This window comes from Gopherus evgoodei, unplaced genomic scaffold, assembly GCF_007399415.2.
Source record: "Gopherus evgoodei ecotype Sinaloan lineage unplaced genomic scaffold, rGopEvg1_v1.p scaffold_383_arrow_ctg1, whole genome shotgun sequence".
Classification (NCBI taxonomy): domain Eukaryota; kingdom Metazoa; phylum Chordata; order Testudines; family Testudinidae; genus Gopherus; species Gopherus evgoodei.
The window spans coordinates 1,441-17,039 of record NW_022060053.1 but is presented as its reverse complement, the minus strand read 5'-3'; the positions used below and the strand labels follow the sequence as shown (position 1 = coordinate 17,039).

At 54.9% G+C, this 15,599-nt stretch overlaps 1 protein-coding gene across 1 annotated transcript; it reads left to right on the top strand.

Annotated features, from left to right (window-relative positions):
- Positions 1 to 4,489: 4,489 nt before the first annotated feature.
- On the top strand, positions 4,490 to 12,636 carry LOC115642136 (von Willebrand factor A domain-containing protein 5A-like). Its single transcript, XM_030545562.1, has 11 exons — positions 4,490 to 4,538; positions 6,694 to 6,785; positions 7,532 to 7,592; positions 7,718 to 7,971; positions 8,298 to 8,318; positions 8,630 to 8,855; positions 9,654 to 9,824; positions 11,077 to 11,249; positions 11,359 to 11,444; positions 11,685 to 11,829; positions 12,578 to 12,636. The coding sequence occupies exons 1-10, from the start codon at positions 4,490 to 4,492 to the stop codon at positions 11,785 to 11,787; spliced, it is 1,236 nt and encodes a 411-aa protein (XP_030401422.1). The 3' UTR covers positions 11,788 to 11,829; positions 12,578 to 12,636.
- The last annotated feature ends 2,963 nt before the right edge of the window (positions 12,637 to 15,599 follow it).

Here is a 15,599-nt window from a genome sequence, read left to right as displayed (position 1 = left end):
TACATGTGTGTAGATGCTGGAATTTGTTAAATTGTATTCTTTGTGGATAAGGCTGTTTATTCATATTTCTTTTAAGCAATTGACCCTGTATTTGTCAATTTAATACAGAGAGACCATTTTTATGTATTTTTTCTTGCTTTTCACATAAAGCTTTTTTCAAGACCTGTTGGAGTTTTTCTTTAGTGTGGGACTCCAGGGAATTGAGTCTGTAGCTCACCAGGGAATTGGTGGGAGGAAGAAGTCAGCAGGAAATGTGTGTGTGTTAGATTTACTAGCCTGACTTTGCATTCCCTCTGGGTGAAGGAGGTGGGAGGGGGAGAGCTTGGCTCTCTCTCTCTAGGTACCTATTTCCAGGACTAGAAATAGGGAGGGTGGAATCCCTCTGTTTAGATTCATGGAGCTTGCTTCTGTGTATCTCTCCAGGAACCCAGGGAGGGAACACCTGGAAGGGAGAAGGGAAGGGAAATGGTTTATTCCCCTTTGTTGTGAGACTAAAGGAATTTGGGTCTTTGGGGTCCCCAGGGAAGGTTTTTTGGGGGACCACAGTGCCCCAAAACACTCTAATTTTTTGGGTGGTGGCAGCTTTACCAGGTCCAAGCTGGTAACTAAGCTTGGAGGTTTTCATGCTAACCCCCATATTTTGGACGCTAAGGTCCAAATCTGGGAATAGGTTATGACACCAGCACCATCCAGCGACTCATTAAAAGCAGGTTCTGTAGATACCCCAGAGGAAACATGGTGGGTGGAAAAATCCCCCCTCCCTTCCTCACATCAGGCTGAGCTTCCTCATTTTTCTCATGCCTTCTTCCTACTGAGAGGCAGGTGTGATGGTCATCTGATGGGTTCTCCCCCCTCTCCCACAACTGCCCCCTGGATGGAGAGTGTAGGGTGAATACAGGGCTGTCCTTAGCCATAGGCAGAATAGGCAGCCGCCTAGGGTACCAAAAGGACTTGGGGCACCACTCTGCAGGGAGCCCAGACAGAGGGGAAGCAGTGGAGAAAGTAAGAGCAGGGCTGCTGGGTCCTAGAGAGAGCTGAATGCAGCACAGTCTGAGGGAGGAGATTGGCTGCTGGGAAGTCACTGGGAAGGGGTAGGGGAAGGAACTCACCTTCAGGAGTGGCAGCTTATAGGGGTTCAAGGTGCTCAATCACCAGGAATATTCAAGGCTGGGGGCTGTGCTCCACCAATATTTGGAGCTGGGTTTCTCCTCTGCCCCTACCTCGGAACTTCCCTGGCTGAAATAAAACAGCCAGTGCCTCTCTCCTTTGTTTGGGCTGCTTTTGCCTAAGGCTATAGAGATCATTGGGAGGCAGCCTCTTGGAGCACTGGGGGAGGGGAAGAGGAAGAGAGGAGGGGGAAGGAGGCACACACATGCTTGGGAGCTCTCTCCCCCACCCCCCTGGCACTCAGTGGCAGCAGCAGGGATGGGGAGACCACACATGATGGCAACCCCCTCGCCCTGGTACCCATCATAGGGGAGGTGAGTGGGCTTTCTGGACCTGAGAGAGTCACTAGGAGCATGTGCAGTGACTGTGGTGCAGAGTGAGTGTGCTGCGGGTGGGGGGCAGGAGAGAGAGGAGGGGTTCCTTCCCTGGAGCTTGCTTCTGCCAGTAAGGAGGGGGGAGAGTCCTCTCTGGCCCCAGCCCTGGGCAGCCTATCTGCATCCCAAGTTCCTTATCCCGAGCCCTGCCCCACCCCAGAGCCTGCACCCCCAGCACCCCAACCCTGAGCACTCTGCTGCAGTGTGAACCCCTCATCCCTAGCCCCAGCCCAGAGCCCTCACTTGAGGGGAAAAACATGCAACTTAAATTTGGTGGTCAGTTTGGAGTATCATTGTGTTTAGCACAATACTTGATTATTTTACACCCTTTAAAGTATACAGGTGTTACAAAGTGGGAATGTTCTTAATGTTTTCTCTGAATACTGTGTGGGTGCCTCAGTTCCCCTATGCATTTCTCAAGGATCTAGATGGTGGGATAAGGATGTGTGATTGTTGTAGAGCCCTAGAGTGCCAGTGTGATGCTGTTTGCACAGAGAATGGCTGAAACCCTGTCTCCGGGCAACTGATGGCCTGAGTCGCTCTCCTGCAAGGTGCCAACTGAAGGTGTTGGAGAACAAAGAGATCAGGTGGCCTCCTAATGCCTGGAAAAGAGACAAAGGCCAGAGGAGGAGTGTCAGTGCCTGTTTGGACTTCCGGGAAGTGCATGGTGTGGAAGAGGATGCTGCGATGCTTTGGAACTACTCCATACAAAGCCAGTCAGGACTCTGAGGGAGCCTCCTCTCTCTGAGCATACTGTCTCCAGAGCAAGATGCTTACACCTTCCTGGGTCTGACCTCAGAGCATTCAGCATGCCCTTCCACACTGTGCGCTTTCCACAGCAAGTCTGTCCAGGCAGGTCCTGGGGCAACCAGAGGTCCCTGCATCCCAACTCTGCAGTCAGACGTGACTGTCAGCCAGCCAGTAAAACAGAAGGTTTATTAGATGACAGGATCACAGTCTAAAACAAAGCTTGTAGGTACAGAAAACAGGACCCCTCAGTCAGGTCCATCTTGGAGGGTGGGGAGCCTAGACCCAAGTTCCGGGCCTCTCCCCATTTCCCCAGCCAGCTCCAAACTGACACTCCCTCCTCTAACCTTTGTGTCTCTTCTGGATCTCTTCTGATCTCTTTGTCCCCAGCACCTTCAATTGGCACCTTGCAGGGGAAACTGAGGCACCCACGCAGTATTCAGAGAAAACATTTAGAACATTCCCACTTTTTCACAAGTGCAACAAAATATAATACTGTATATTGAAGCAGGCAAGTGCTGCTTCTGAGTTTACACTTTTAATTGACCCTTGTAATCTTGTGGTGCCAACGCATTGTAGCTTCATTTTATATCGGCTTACAGGGCGACAGCGGTGGGGAGGGGGGCGGGCACCACCATTTTGGGCACCACCAAAAATTATACAAACTTGCTGCCTATGCTCACCTGTGAGTGTGACTCTTTCCCCTGGCGTGAGGGCTGTCAGGGCTGTGTTGGGTGAGGTGCTGGGGGGAGGTGAGGCTGGCTGCCTACCTGCTGAGGAATGACAGTGAAAGTGACTCATTTCCTTGCAGGCAGCCAGGATTGGAATGGTCACACATGGCTAGGCTGGGGATAGCCAGATAGCATGTGCGAAAAATCAGGACAGGGGGTTGCGGTAGGGTGAGCAGATGTCCCACTTTTATAGAGACAGTCCCATATGTTGGGTCTTTTTCTTATATAGGCTCCTATTGCACCCCACCTCCCCTCCTGATTTTTCATACTTGCGGTCTGGTCACCCTAGGTGTGGGTAATTGGTGCCTATATAAGACAAAGCCCCAAATATCGAGACTGGCCCTATAAAATCAGGACATCTGGATCTGGTCACCCTAGCTGGGGAGTGCATCTCTCCCCCGGACTGGCAGTGATCCATCTCATCCGGGGGGAGCTGCACAGGGCAGGATGAGCTGCTGTGGCTCCATGGGTGCCCCGTCCCTGAGATCAGATGCTGTGCTAACTTCACCATGGTCCGTTGAGCTGGCGGTGGTGCCCATTGGTGTGTGATCAGACCTGAGGATTTGCTGCTGCTGTTGCCGCTCTGCACCCCAAGATGTGGATTTTGGGGTCCTGCAGTTTTCCATCTCTCCTCTTCTACTGCAGCTGTTGAACCAGCAAGCTGGGGGGGTGAGCCAAGCATGAAAGCAGTACTGTGTTGCCATTTTGATTGTCATTGAGCAAATTTTTTTGCTAAAAATGCTTGCTAAGAATCCTGAATTCAATTTCAATATATATATATTTTTTAAAAAAATCAATATCTTAGCCAAAAACAGAAAATTAAGTTGTTGACAATTATTTGTGACAATTTTGGAATGGGGAAGAGAGTGGGCCAGTTTTCATCAGAGAAACAAAAAATGTTGACTGACTTTCCTATAGCCTGTTACTGCTAAATAGAGGCCTCCAACAACTGTAATATGCTCATCTCCTTACTAGTGTAGAGAGCAGGGGTCGGCAACCTACGGCACATGTGCCAAAGGTGGCACATGAGCTGATTTTTGATGACACGCAGTGGTGGGCTGAATGGCTCAGCCCGCCGCTGCTCTGGGATTCCGGCTGCTGCCCATTGCCACTCAGGGTCCCAGCTGCCAGCCCCACTCAGCATCCGCTGCTGGCCTGGAGACCCCCAAGGAACCCCAGGCTGGCAGCAGGCTGAACAGGCCAGCGGCTGAGACCCCAGCTGAGCCACTCAACCTGCTGTCGGCCTGGGGTTCTATTCACTCAGCTGGCAGCAGGCTGAGTGGGACTAAATTCAACAAAATAGGAAAACAAGAGCAACTAATGACAAAGTGCAAGAACCTAGAACAGTGGTCCCCAACCTTTTTCGTCTGGCGTGCGCCAGACGAAGGACCGTGGTGGTGGTCGAGCATCCGCAGAAATGCTGCCTAAATTCGATGGCAAGCAGTGTCATCCCGAGGCATTGGCGCCAAAATGCCACCGAATTTCGGCGACATTTCTGCGGATGCTCGTCCTCCGGCCAGTATGTGGGTGCACTGAGAAGCCTCTGTGGGCGCCATGGCACTCGCGGGCACCACATTGTGGATCCCTGACCTACAGAGCCTCCTGAAGCATGGTGATCATTTTGATTTAAATGGACTTGAACTGTACGAAGAACTGAGTTGTTGCCACATGCAAAATCAGTGATGGACATTGTACAGTTTATTCATACCAGCAAACTTGCCACTCATATTCTACTGACAATTCCTGTAACAGTAGCATCAGGAGAATAGAGTTTCTCAAAACTAAAGCTCATTAAAAACTATCTGCACTCTACAATGAGTCAGGAACCTTGACTGGTCTTGCTATTCTTACAATCGAACAAGACATCACTTTGTCTTTGTCATACGATGACATTATTACTGATTTTGCAGCCAAAAAAGCCAGAAAGACTGCTTTTAATTAAAAACGAATCCTTGTTTCAATACCTCTTCATATAAATTTCCAATAAAATGTTGACAAATTTTAAAAAATATATTATTTGCATCATTCTGTCAAATCAGAATTTTTTCTATAGTGCGACCTTTTAGTGTTCGTTCATCAGTATTACAGTGTGCTTAATTAAGTTAAACTGGTTTTAGTAACATGCCTGTGGCAAGTTTTCCAATACTGTAAGCTTATGTTTGTCTTGCTAAGAGCAAGACAGGCACAGGGGCACCAGTTTAATAATCCTGCCTAGGGCACCATAAATCCTAAGGATGGCCCTGGGTGAATACCCTGATGGGAATGGGGTATTTTGGAGTTGAAACATTTGCATCAACCATCCTCACCCCCTTTTGCAACATAGAGGGGCAGGAAGGAGCAAGGGGCAGTTTGGAGACACACACACCCCAGCCCCAGTTCAATGAGGGGACATGGCAGGATGTGTGGAGTGAAGAGTTTGCAGACAGTCCCTGGCTCCCAGCAGGTGGGGCGAACTGCGCAGCCGGTCCCTGGATTCTAGCAGCTGGGGATGGGGAGTTGGCACACGCTCCCTGGGTGCGGGATGAGGCATTTGCAGACGCTCCCTGGCGGGGGGGCGGGGCTCGCACGGACACTTTCCCTTCCAGCCTGACCCGGCTTCGCTGCTCAGAGACCGAGAAGGCACCGGGGGTGCGGATCGGGCCCCCCGAGCCCCTCCCCGGGGTGCCTGGCCCTACAGCCCCCCCCCCGTGTCCAGGGCCCCCCACCCCTTGATCTGGGCTCATCCCCCGGCTCAGAGCTTCGCCCCTGCAGTCTCCCCTCCCTGGCTGCGGGGGCCCTGCGTGCCGGGGCGGGTGCGGGGGTGTTCGGAGGGAGGTGACCCCTAAACCTTCCTGCTCCACCTCCACCCTCGGATCCGCCCCCCTCCCTTTCCCTACTTCTCCCGGCGTGGATTTCACGGGGCCCATCCCCGTGGCGCCCGGCCGGCCCTGACCTGCTCCCCACGGGCTCCTGGGCTCCGCTGGGTGCCCATTGCCGGTCGGAGCTCGGCATCGCATCGCCACCCCGCACTGTGACTCAGCCTCCGGCTCCAGCGCATCCCGAGACCCAGCGACTGCAGCAGGAGCCCCGGCCTGTGAATTGTCCGGACTTTCACGCCGACTCCCTTCCTCCGGGCGGGGAATTAGACATCAGAGTTAAATGCCGGGGCCAAACCACCAGCCCCAGCTCCTCCCTGGAGTCCTGTCCCGGCCTCAGCCCTTTCCCAGCCTATGGAGTTTAGCCCAGAGAAGGTGAAGAGGTCTTGACCCCGGCTGTAAATACCTCCTGGGTGAGCACTGCAGCGTGGCAGCCGATGGTCTGACACTATCCCCTGGCTGGGAGTTGCAAGTAGAGGAATTTGCGCTAGGAGGGAGGTGCACCTGTCTGGCAGGGAGGGGAATTAGCTGCTGGCACAACTCCCTGGGGGCTGGGGTGGATTCTCCATCCCGGGTCATGTGTGAAGCTGGACGGGAGGATTTTCTAGATCTGCCTTCGATCCCCCAACAGTTCACTCCGGGCCCTCCCCGGTGTGCGGGTTTGCCCAGGTGATCCCAGTCTTCCCGTCCAACCTTCCAGCTGGGAATTCTCCAGGCGGCTAGAGTGGTGGTGAGCTGAAACGTGGCTTGGAGAGCGGGGTTTGGAGCCTCCCTCGGTCACGGCAGCTCTGGCGTTCCTTGCCCTCATCTCACCCTCAGCTCCCCGCTCCTCCGCGGAGACTCCTCGCATGCCTCAGAGCCAGGTTTCTGCTGCGGGAGAGATCAACTGGCTGCTGTCCTCTTACTCCCTCGTAAGGCAGCAAATTCGAGGCCCAGACCGGATGGTTTCGGGGCAGGGAGCAGGTGCAGCCGAGGGCTGGAATTCCACCTTTTTGGGGTGGAGGGGTTATGGCAGCCACTTCAGCCCAGAGTGAAAGCTGAGTAAATAGCAGGGTTGTGTTCCTGCCAGGAACAGCCGGGAGCTGGAGCCTGCTCCACAAACCTCTGCTTCTCTGCAGGGCCACAGCGGGGAGATGGGTCTAGCTGGATTGACAACCCCCCAGTGACTGACTTGGGTCCCCCACAACCCCCATCACTGCTCCAGGGCCCCCCAGGGGCTGGAGATAGAACCCATGAGTCCTGGCTCCCAATCCCCTCATTCTAACCCACTAGCCCCCTACCCCGCTTCATTCCGTCTGCCCCCTCATGCCTCCTTCCTTCCATCCATCTGTCCATCCATCCATTCGTCCCCATACAGTCCTCCTACGTTTCTCCATCCATTCCCCAACTCCAAGCCATACCCCGGTTCTCACCTACCCCTCCCTGCTGAGGGCTGGCGCCGTGGCCGGGGGAGGTGGTGGCCCGAGAGGAGCCATGATTCTGATCTCAGGAGCTAGGCCCCGTGAGCCTGTGGGACTCCCTGCCACAGGACCTGGCTGAGCAGGGGGGTTGGGCTGGGGTCACGGAGCCATCACTGGGGGAGGGTGGGTTCGGACACCCTGTGCCTGTCATTTTCCATGGAAAGCTTCTATCTCAGCCCCTACCTTCCCCCACACAGATCCCCAACACCAGAGCTGAGATGAAGCTGATCAGGAGGCTGCAGCTCCCAAAGGAACCGGGTGAGTCAGGGCTGTGGGGGGCGGTGCTGTGAGGGGGAGGGCGGCCCCATGGATGACATTGCCCCTCCCCCGGTGTCCATGGGGGGATTGTGGGGGGGCCGTGGCTGATGTCCCATTTGCCCCAGTGCCCATGGGGGTTTGTGGGGAGGCCGTGGCTGACATCCCCCTCCCTCCAGTGCCCCTGCGCAGCAGCTCGGTGTCGATGTTGATCCGAGGCTTTGTGGCTGACGTGGGCTGCGAGCTGCTCTACAGGAACGAGGAACCGGGGCCCATGGAGGCCGTGTTCAAGTTCCCCGTGGATGCCGAGGCAGCTGTGTATGCCTTCCAGGCCCGGCTGGGTGGGGCCTGCATCCAGGCCCTGCTCCACAAGAAGAAACAGGTGCTGGGGGGAGGGTCCCTGGTGGAGAGAGGAGGGGGCTGTGTTGAGGGGATCTTGGGGTGACCCCGTCTCTCCCAGCAGGTGAGGAGCAGTACGGGGATGCACTGGGCAGGGAGCAGAGGGATGTCCAGGGACAGGGGGTTCTTGGGGTGACACTGTCTCTCCCAGCAGGCACAAGAGGTATATGGGGACAGGGTGGGCAGGGGGATGTTGGGGGACAGGGGGAACTCAGGGTGATCCCCTCTTTCCTGGCAGTCACAAGAGGTGTACGCAGGGAGATCTTGAGGGGCAGGGGGATCTCGCTGTGACCCCGTCTCTCCCGGCAGGCGCAGGAGGTGTACGAGGAAGTGCCGGCCGGGGGGCAGGGGATGTCGAGAGACAGGGGGATCTCGTTGTGACCACGTCTCTCCAGCAGGCGCAGGAGATATAGGGGGATATCGGGGGCAGGGGAATGTCAGGGGGCAGGGGGATATCAGGGTAACCCCGTCTCTCCTGGCAGGTGCAGGGGGTGTATGGGGATGCGCTGGCCGGGGGACAGGGGGATCTCGGGGTGACCCTGTCTCTCTGGTCAGGTGCAGGAGGTGTATGGGGACGTGCTGGCCAGGGGGCAGGGGTGTGTTGGGGGCAGGGAGATCTAGGGGTGACCCTGTCTCTCTAGGCAGGCACAGGAGCTGTACGGGGACGCACTGGCCGGGGGGCAGAGCTCGTTCCTGCTGCAGCAGAAGGGGCCGGGGGTGACGTGTTCAGCTGCTCCCTGGGGAATCTGCCCCCCGGGGAGGAGGCGGTGCTGACCCTGCGCTACGTCTGCGAGCTGCCGCTGGAGCCTGACGGGGCTGCCCGCTACGTGCTGCCGACCGTCCTGCGTCCCCGCTACACGCCCCATGGTGAGACCCACAGATCTCCCTGCACCTCCCACATGCCCCACAGTGAGACCCACAGCCCCCCCTGTGGCCCCGCTCTGTGCTCCACAGTGAGATCCACAACCACTCTGTCTCCACTCTGCGCACTCCGGTGAGACCCGCAGATCCCCTGTCACAGTGAGACCCACAGCCCACCCCCCCCTGCAGGCCCCCGCACTGTGCTCCACAGTGAGACCCACAACGCGCTACCTCTGCTTTGCGTACTCCGATGAGACCCACAGATCCCCTACCCCGATCACAGTGGGACCCACAGCCCCCACCCATGTGCCCCACGGTGAGACCAACAGATCCCCCTGCCTCTGCTATGCGCCCCATGCTGAGACCCACAGATCCCCCCTTACTCCCCTGCACCCTATACCCCATCTGTTTGCTTCCAGCTGTGCTGCACCCCTTTGACATGTCCCATGTTGAGACCAGACCCATAGGCCCCATAGATCCCACATAACTTGCTGTACCCCATAGCCCCCAGAACTCCAGCTACACACCTCACGGTGAGTGACTCCACAGCCCATAACCCCCTGATACCTCTATAGCCCCTGTTACATACCCCACAATGAAAGACCCACATAGCCCCCATAGGCCACTACTGTGTGCCCCATGTTAAGTACCCTGCCCCATAGGCCTGCAATCCCTGCCCCAGGGTGTGTGACCCACCCCAGCCATCCCGAAATCTCCTGATATCCCAGCCTGATATTCCCCCAGTATCTCATACTCCCCTGCTCTCCCAGGCCCCTGGCTTTCACCCCGTGTCTCTCTCTGCAGAGTGGGATGGGGAGGATGTCACCCAGGGGGTCCCGCGGGTCCCCCAGCGGGAGCTTCCCTACACTCTGAGCCTGAGCGCCACGCTGCAGTCGCCGCACGGCATCAACCGCGTGCTCTCCAACTGCCCCCTCACTCCCCTGAGCTATACAGCTGGGAAGAACCACTGCCCAGGTAAGGGCTCACCTGGACGCCTGGGTCCCGGCCATTCCCAGTGGGAGGGTGGTGCTGGGGAGGGCTCTGGGCTGAGGCGTGGGTGCCAGGGAACCGGGCTGTTGGCTGGAGGGAGGTGAGGGGGGATTTGGGGTCAGGATGGGGGGTAAGTCCCAGGTGAGTGGATCCTGAAATGGGGAGCATGGGCCAGACTCTTTGGGTGACTGGGGAAGCGGGGGGATTGAACGACACCAACAGATCTGGGGAATTTCCCAATTTCTGTGCGGAAAATCTGGACAGGCTGAAATCTGCTAGTTTGAGGAGGAAATCCCTGGGAGTCCCTGGGCTCTGTTAAGCTTTAGTTTCTGGGATTCCCCTCTCCTTGTTTCTCAGTGGCAGGAAATGGAGGTGGGGGGACCAGGAAAATTTCACCCCCAAATTGGAAAGATTTAGCCCCCCCAAAATGTCAAATGTTTGCAGTTTTTCACCGGGAAAAGCCAAGTTCCCACGCTGGACTTTGGGATTGTTTTTCCCTCTTTTCTTTCCATCGAACCTGGGGGCGCTCAGCCAGTGTTCCCAGGGTCAGCCCCTCACCCTGGCTCCATGCAGGGGGTGCTAAGCTAGGTGCGAGAGCCAGCAGGACCCTGATCCCCCAGGGATCGTGTGGAGGTAACTGTGTGTCTGTCGCCCCACAGGTGTCACTGGCCCAGGCCCCCCTGTAGGACCGGGATCGGGGAGGCACAGGGGGATGATTGGGGAATGGGGGATGCCAGGGCTGATAGGGATGGGTGCTGTTGGAATCTGGGGGCAGGTGAGGTTGTGGGGACAGGAGTGGAGGGCCATGGGGGAGCTGGGGTTGGGGTGTGTGTGGAGGATGGGGGACAGGAGAGAGGAGCCATTGAGGAGCTGGGGATGGAGTGTGTGTGGGGGATGGGAGTGGGGGGTCATGGGGGATCTGGGGATGGGAGGGGTGTGGAGGATGGGGAACAGAAGCAGGGGACCTTGGGGGAGCTGGCGTTGGCAGGGCGAGGTATCTGGGAGCAGGTGGGCACTGGGGAGCACTGAGGGGCACAAGGGAGAACTGGGGATGGGAGAGCAGGCACCAAGGGGCTGGGTATTGGGGGTGGAGGGGATCTAAGACAAGAGAGAGGTAGGGGGAGGGACAGAGCAATGGGGGTGGGTCTTTGGGGGCAGCTGGGAGTGCGACGGGGTGGCTCACAGGGGCTCGACCCCATGCCGACCCCATTTGGGGGCTGGCCCCCATCTCATGCAGGCTCCCTGATGGGCGACCCAGCCGTGACGGTGACTCTGCTCCCTAGCATGCCCGAGGTGGTGCCAGCCCAGAGCCGGGCTGGGGAGTTCATACTCCTGCTGGATCGCTCCGGCGGTATGGCATGCCCCATGGATAGCAGAGACCTCTTCTGCCAGCGCATCAACAGCACCAAGGTACGGCCAGATGGGGGGCTGTGCTAGATGAGACCACAGTGGGGGGAGCTGCCCAGGCTGGCTGGGCCCATGGGGCTGACTCTCCATCCATCTGTCTGTCTGTCCCCAGGAGACCCTGATCCTGATCTTGAAGAGTTTGCCCCTGGGCTGTTATTTCAACATCTATGGCTTTGGGTCTGAGTTCGAGTTCTACCCGTGAGTCCGAGGGGCAGGGTAGGGAGGAGGCTGGCTGGGTTAGGGGGCAAGGCTGGTTAGGGGCAGGGGGCTTCGGTGGGTTGGGGACAGGGCTGGTTAGGGGACAGGGGCTTGCTGGAGGTTAGGGGGCAGGGCTGGCTGGGGGCAGGAGGTGTCTGGGTTAGGGGGCAGGGCTGGCTGGGGGCAGGGTGTCCCTGGCTCTGGCTGTCCCATCCCCAGACCTATCAATGCCTCCTGCAGGCAGAGCATGGAATATACCCAGCAGACCATGGCCGAGTCCCTGCGGTGCGTCCAGCTGCTCCAGGCTAACCTGAGGGGCACCAAAATCTTGGACCCACTATGAGCCATTTACCGCAGCCCCTGCCGGGACGGGCACCCACGCCAGGTACTGGGGGAACTGGGGGTCAGCTGGAGAGGCCTCCTGGGGCAGGCTCGGAGAGTGATTGTGGGGCCGTGGGGTGATGTGGGGGGGGTCTCAGAGAAGTATGCGCGCTTAGGGGGACAGACTCATAGACTTTCAGCACAGAAAGGACCCCCGCCCCAGCCAGCCCCTGGGAAGGATTATCTGCAGTAACTGAGCCCCCCACCCCCAGTACACCATCCCTGCCCATGAGGTGTTTGCTCCCAGCTGTCACGTGGGCCATACGCCATCACAGGCCCCTCCTTGCCTGTTCCCGCCATTCCGCTCCCTCGGAGGCTGTTCCTTAACTTCCAAGTGGGAGACCCTGGGAGAGGGGATCGGAGAGGGGCTGGGGGCTCTGGAGGACAGTCGACAGGGGCCATGGGGTTGCTCAGAGTGGGACTGGGACTCTGGGCCAGATGGGGAGGAGGGGGCAGTGCCAGTGCCTCTGGGGGTGTGAGCAGGGCGTGGGAGGTAGCAACCCGGAGGGAGAGCGGGCGGGCGGAGGCAGGTGAACAGTTGATGGGTGGTGGTTGGGGGTCACAGAGATAGGCGAGAAGGTCAGCAGTCCCCATCTGTCAGCCCCTCAGGAGAGATCTCTGGGAGGGGAGGAAAGGAGCTGGGTGTTTCTGGGAGGGTCAGGCTCTCTGGTGAGCTGCTCCTGTTCCCAGTGGGGAGGGGGTGTCTCTAGGGGGGTTGTGGTCCCTGGCTCTGACAGCATCTCTCCCCACAGATGTTCGTGTTTACGGATGAGGAGGTAGAGAACACCCAGTATGTCGTCACAGAGGTGTGGCATCACCGGGAGACCCACAGGTAACGGGTATGCTTCCCCCCAGCCCTGCCCCCATTAGCATTGCCATCATGTGGACCCCCCACCATAGTCCCTAGCATCTGCCTAACCCTTCACCTCACTCTGCCCCCCAGCCCTGCCAGCATTGGGAGCCCCCCCAAAGCCCAGCCAGCCCTACTGGCCACTCTCCAACTGTCCTGTCCCCCTCCCCCAGCACTCCCACCGTCTCTGCACCCCCCCCCCAACTCTATCCCCCCTGCAGGTGCTTCTCCTTCAGCATCGGGGACAGTTAGGTAACACTAGTGTTCCAAATCTGAACCAAAGATTCCAGGGATACTTTCATAGACTTAAGATCAGAAGGGACAATTATGATCATCTAGTCTGACCTCCTGCACAATGCAGGCCACAGAATCTTACCCTTCCACTCCTGTAACAACCCCCCACCTATGTCTGAGTTATTGAAGTCCTCATATTGTGGCATAAAGACCTCAAGGTGCAGAGAATCCTCCGGCAAGTGACCTATGCTCCATATTGCAGAGGAAGATGAAAAACCTCCAGGACCTCTGCCAATCTACCCTGGAGGGAAATTCCTTCCCGACCCCAAATATGGCAATCAATTAAACTCTGAGCATGTGGGCAGGACTCATCAGCCAGCACCCAGGAAAGAATTCTCTGTAGTAACTCAGATCCTACCCCATCTAACATCCCATCACAGACCATTGGGCATATTTGCCTGCTAATAATCAAAGATCAATTAATTGCCAAAATTAGGCTATCCCATCATACCATCCCCTCCATAATCTTATCAAGCTTAGTCTTGAAGCCAGATATGTCTTTTGCCCCCACTACTCTCCTTGGAAGGCTGTTCCAGAACTTCACTCCTCTAATGGTTAGAAACCTTCATCTAATTTCAAGTCTACACTTCCTAGTGTCCAATTTATATCCATTTGTTCTTGTGTCCACATTGGTACTAAGCTTAAATAATTCCTCTCCCTCCCTGATATTTTTCCCTCTGATATATTTATAAAGAGCAATCATATCTCCCCTCAGCCTTCTTTTGGTTAGAGTAAACAAGCCAAGCTCTTTCAGTCTCCTTTCATAAGACAGGTTTTTCATTCCTCAGATCATTCTAGTAGCCCTTCTCTGTACCTGTTCCAGTTTGAATTCATCCTTCTTAAACATGGGAGACCAGAACTGCACACAGTATTCCAGATGAGGTCTCACCATTTCCTTGTATAATGGTACTAACACCTCCTTATCTTTACTGGAAATACCTCACCTGATGCATCCTAAAACCACATTAGCTTTTTTAACGGTCATATCACATTGGCGGCTCATAGTCATCCTGTGATCAACCAATACTCCAAGGTCTTTCTCCTCCTCTGTTACTTCCAACTGATGTGTTCCCAATTTATAACCAAAATTCTTGTTATTAATCCCTAAATGCATGACCTTGCACTTTTCACTATTAAATTTCCTCTTATTACTATTTCTTCAGTATACAAGGTCATCCAGATCTTCCTGTATGATATCTTGGTCCTTTGCATTAATAATACCTCCCAGCTTTGTGTCATCTGCAAACTTTATTAGCACATTCCCACTTTTTTTGCCAAGGTCAGTAATAAAAAGATTAAATAAGATTGGTCCCAAAACCAATGCCTGAGGAACTCCATTAGTAACTTCCTTCCAGCCTGACAGTTCACCCTTCAGTATGACCCGTTGTAGTCTCCCCTTAAACCAGTTCCTTATCCTCCTTTCAATTTTCATATTGATCCTACTCTTCTCCAATTTAACTAATAATTTCCCATATGGAACCTTATCAAATGCCTTACTGAAATCGAGGTAAATTAGATCCACTGCATTTCCTTTGTCTAAAAAATCTGTTACCTTCTGAAAGAAGGAGATCAGGTTGATTTGGCACCATCTACCTTTTGTAAAACCATATTGTATTTTGTCTCAATTACCATTGACCTCAATGTCCTTAACTACTTTCTCCTTCAAAATTTTTTCCAAGACCTTACATACTACAGATGTTAAACTAACAAGCCTATAGTTACTCGGATCACTTTTTTTTCCTTTCTTAAAAATACAATCTATGTTAGCAATTCTCCAGTCGTACGGTACAACCCCTGAGTTTACCTCATCATTAAAAATTCTTGCTAATGGGCTTGCAATTTCATGGGGCAGCTCCTTTAAGATTCTTGAATGCAGATTATCTGGATCCTCTGAATTCGTCTCATTGAGCTGTTTTGAGTTTAACTTCTACCTCGGATGTGGTAATATCTACCTCCATATCCTCATTCCCATTTGTCATCCTACCATTATCTCTAAGCTCCTCATTAGCCTCATTAAAGACTGAGGCAAAGTATTTGTTTAGATATTGGGCCATGCCTAGATTATCCTTAACCTCCACTCCATCCTCAGAGTTTAGCAGCCCCACTTCTTCTTTCTACAGGCCGCCACCCCAAGCAACAACATTTGCAAAATCAAGTTCTGATAAGGATTCTTTTTTCCACACAGCTGGGGTTCAAACTATGGCTTGGATCTGTCTCAAACTTATCTGTCACTCAGGATTTGGTTTGAGGTCAGGGCTGCCAAGAGTGGGTTCGGACCCCAGTGAAAATTTCTTTTCACGCCCCACCCCAGCAAGGGCAGACCAGCTAAACAGTGCCGAAGAAGCCAGGCCCTGGGCCCCTTACGGACCGCTGGGCCCCGGTAATTTGTACTGGCTTCCCCTCTCTTGTCGGCCCTGTTTGAGGTTGCAGGAACAAACCCATCCCAATGTGTAGAAAGAAAAGAAAGACCAGCTTGGCTTAACAGTGAAATCCTTGCTGATATTAAACACGAAAAAGAAGCTTACAAGAAGTGGAAGATTGGACAAATGACCAGGGAGGAGTATAAAAATATTGCTCAGGCATGCAGGAGTGAAATCAGGAAGGCCAAATCACACTTGGAGTTGCAGCTA

What these genes read in the sequence shown, in the direction of transcription:
- LOC115642136 (XM_030545562.1), top strand. Translation starts at nt 4,490, where the DNA reads ATGCCACCGAATTTCGGCGACATTTCTGCGGATGCTCGTCCTCCGGCC. An exon ending in TGCTCCACAAGAAGAAACAG is followed by an intron (nt 7,972 to 8,297) that starts GTGCTGGGGGGA and finishes CTCTCCCGGCAG; the next exon opens with GCGCAGGAGGTGTACGAGGA. An exon ending in TGGGAAGAACCACTGCCCAG is followed by an intron (nt 9,825 to 11,076) that starts GTAAGGGCTCAC and finishes CATCTCATGCAG; the next exon opens with GCTCCCTGATGGGCGACCCA.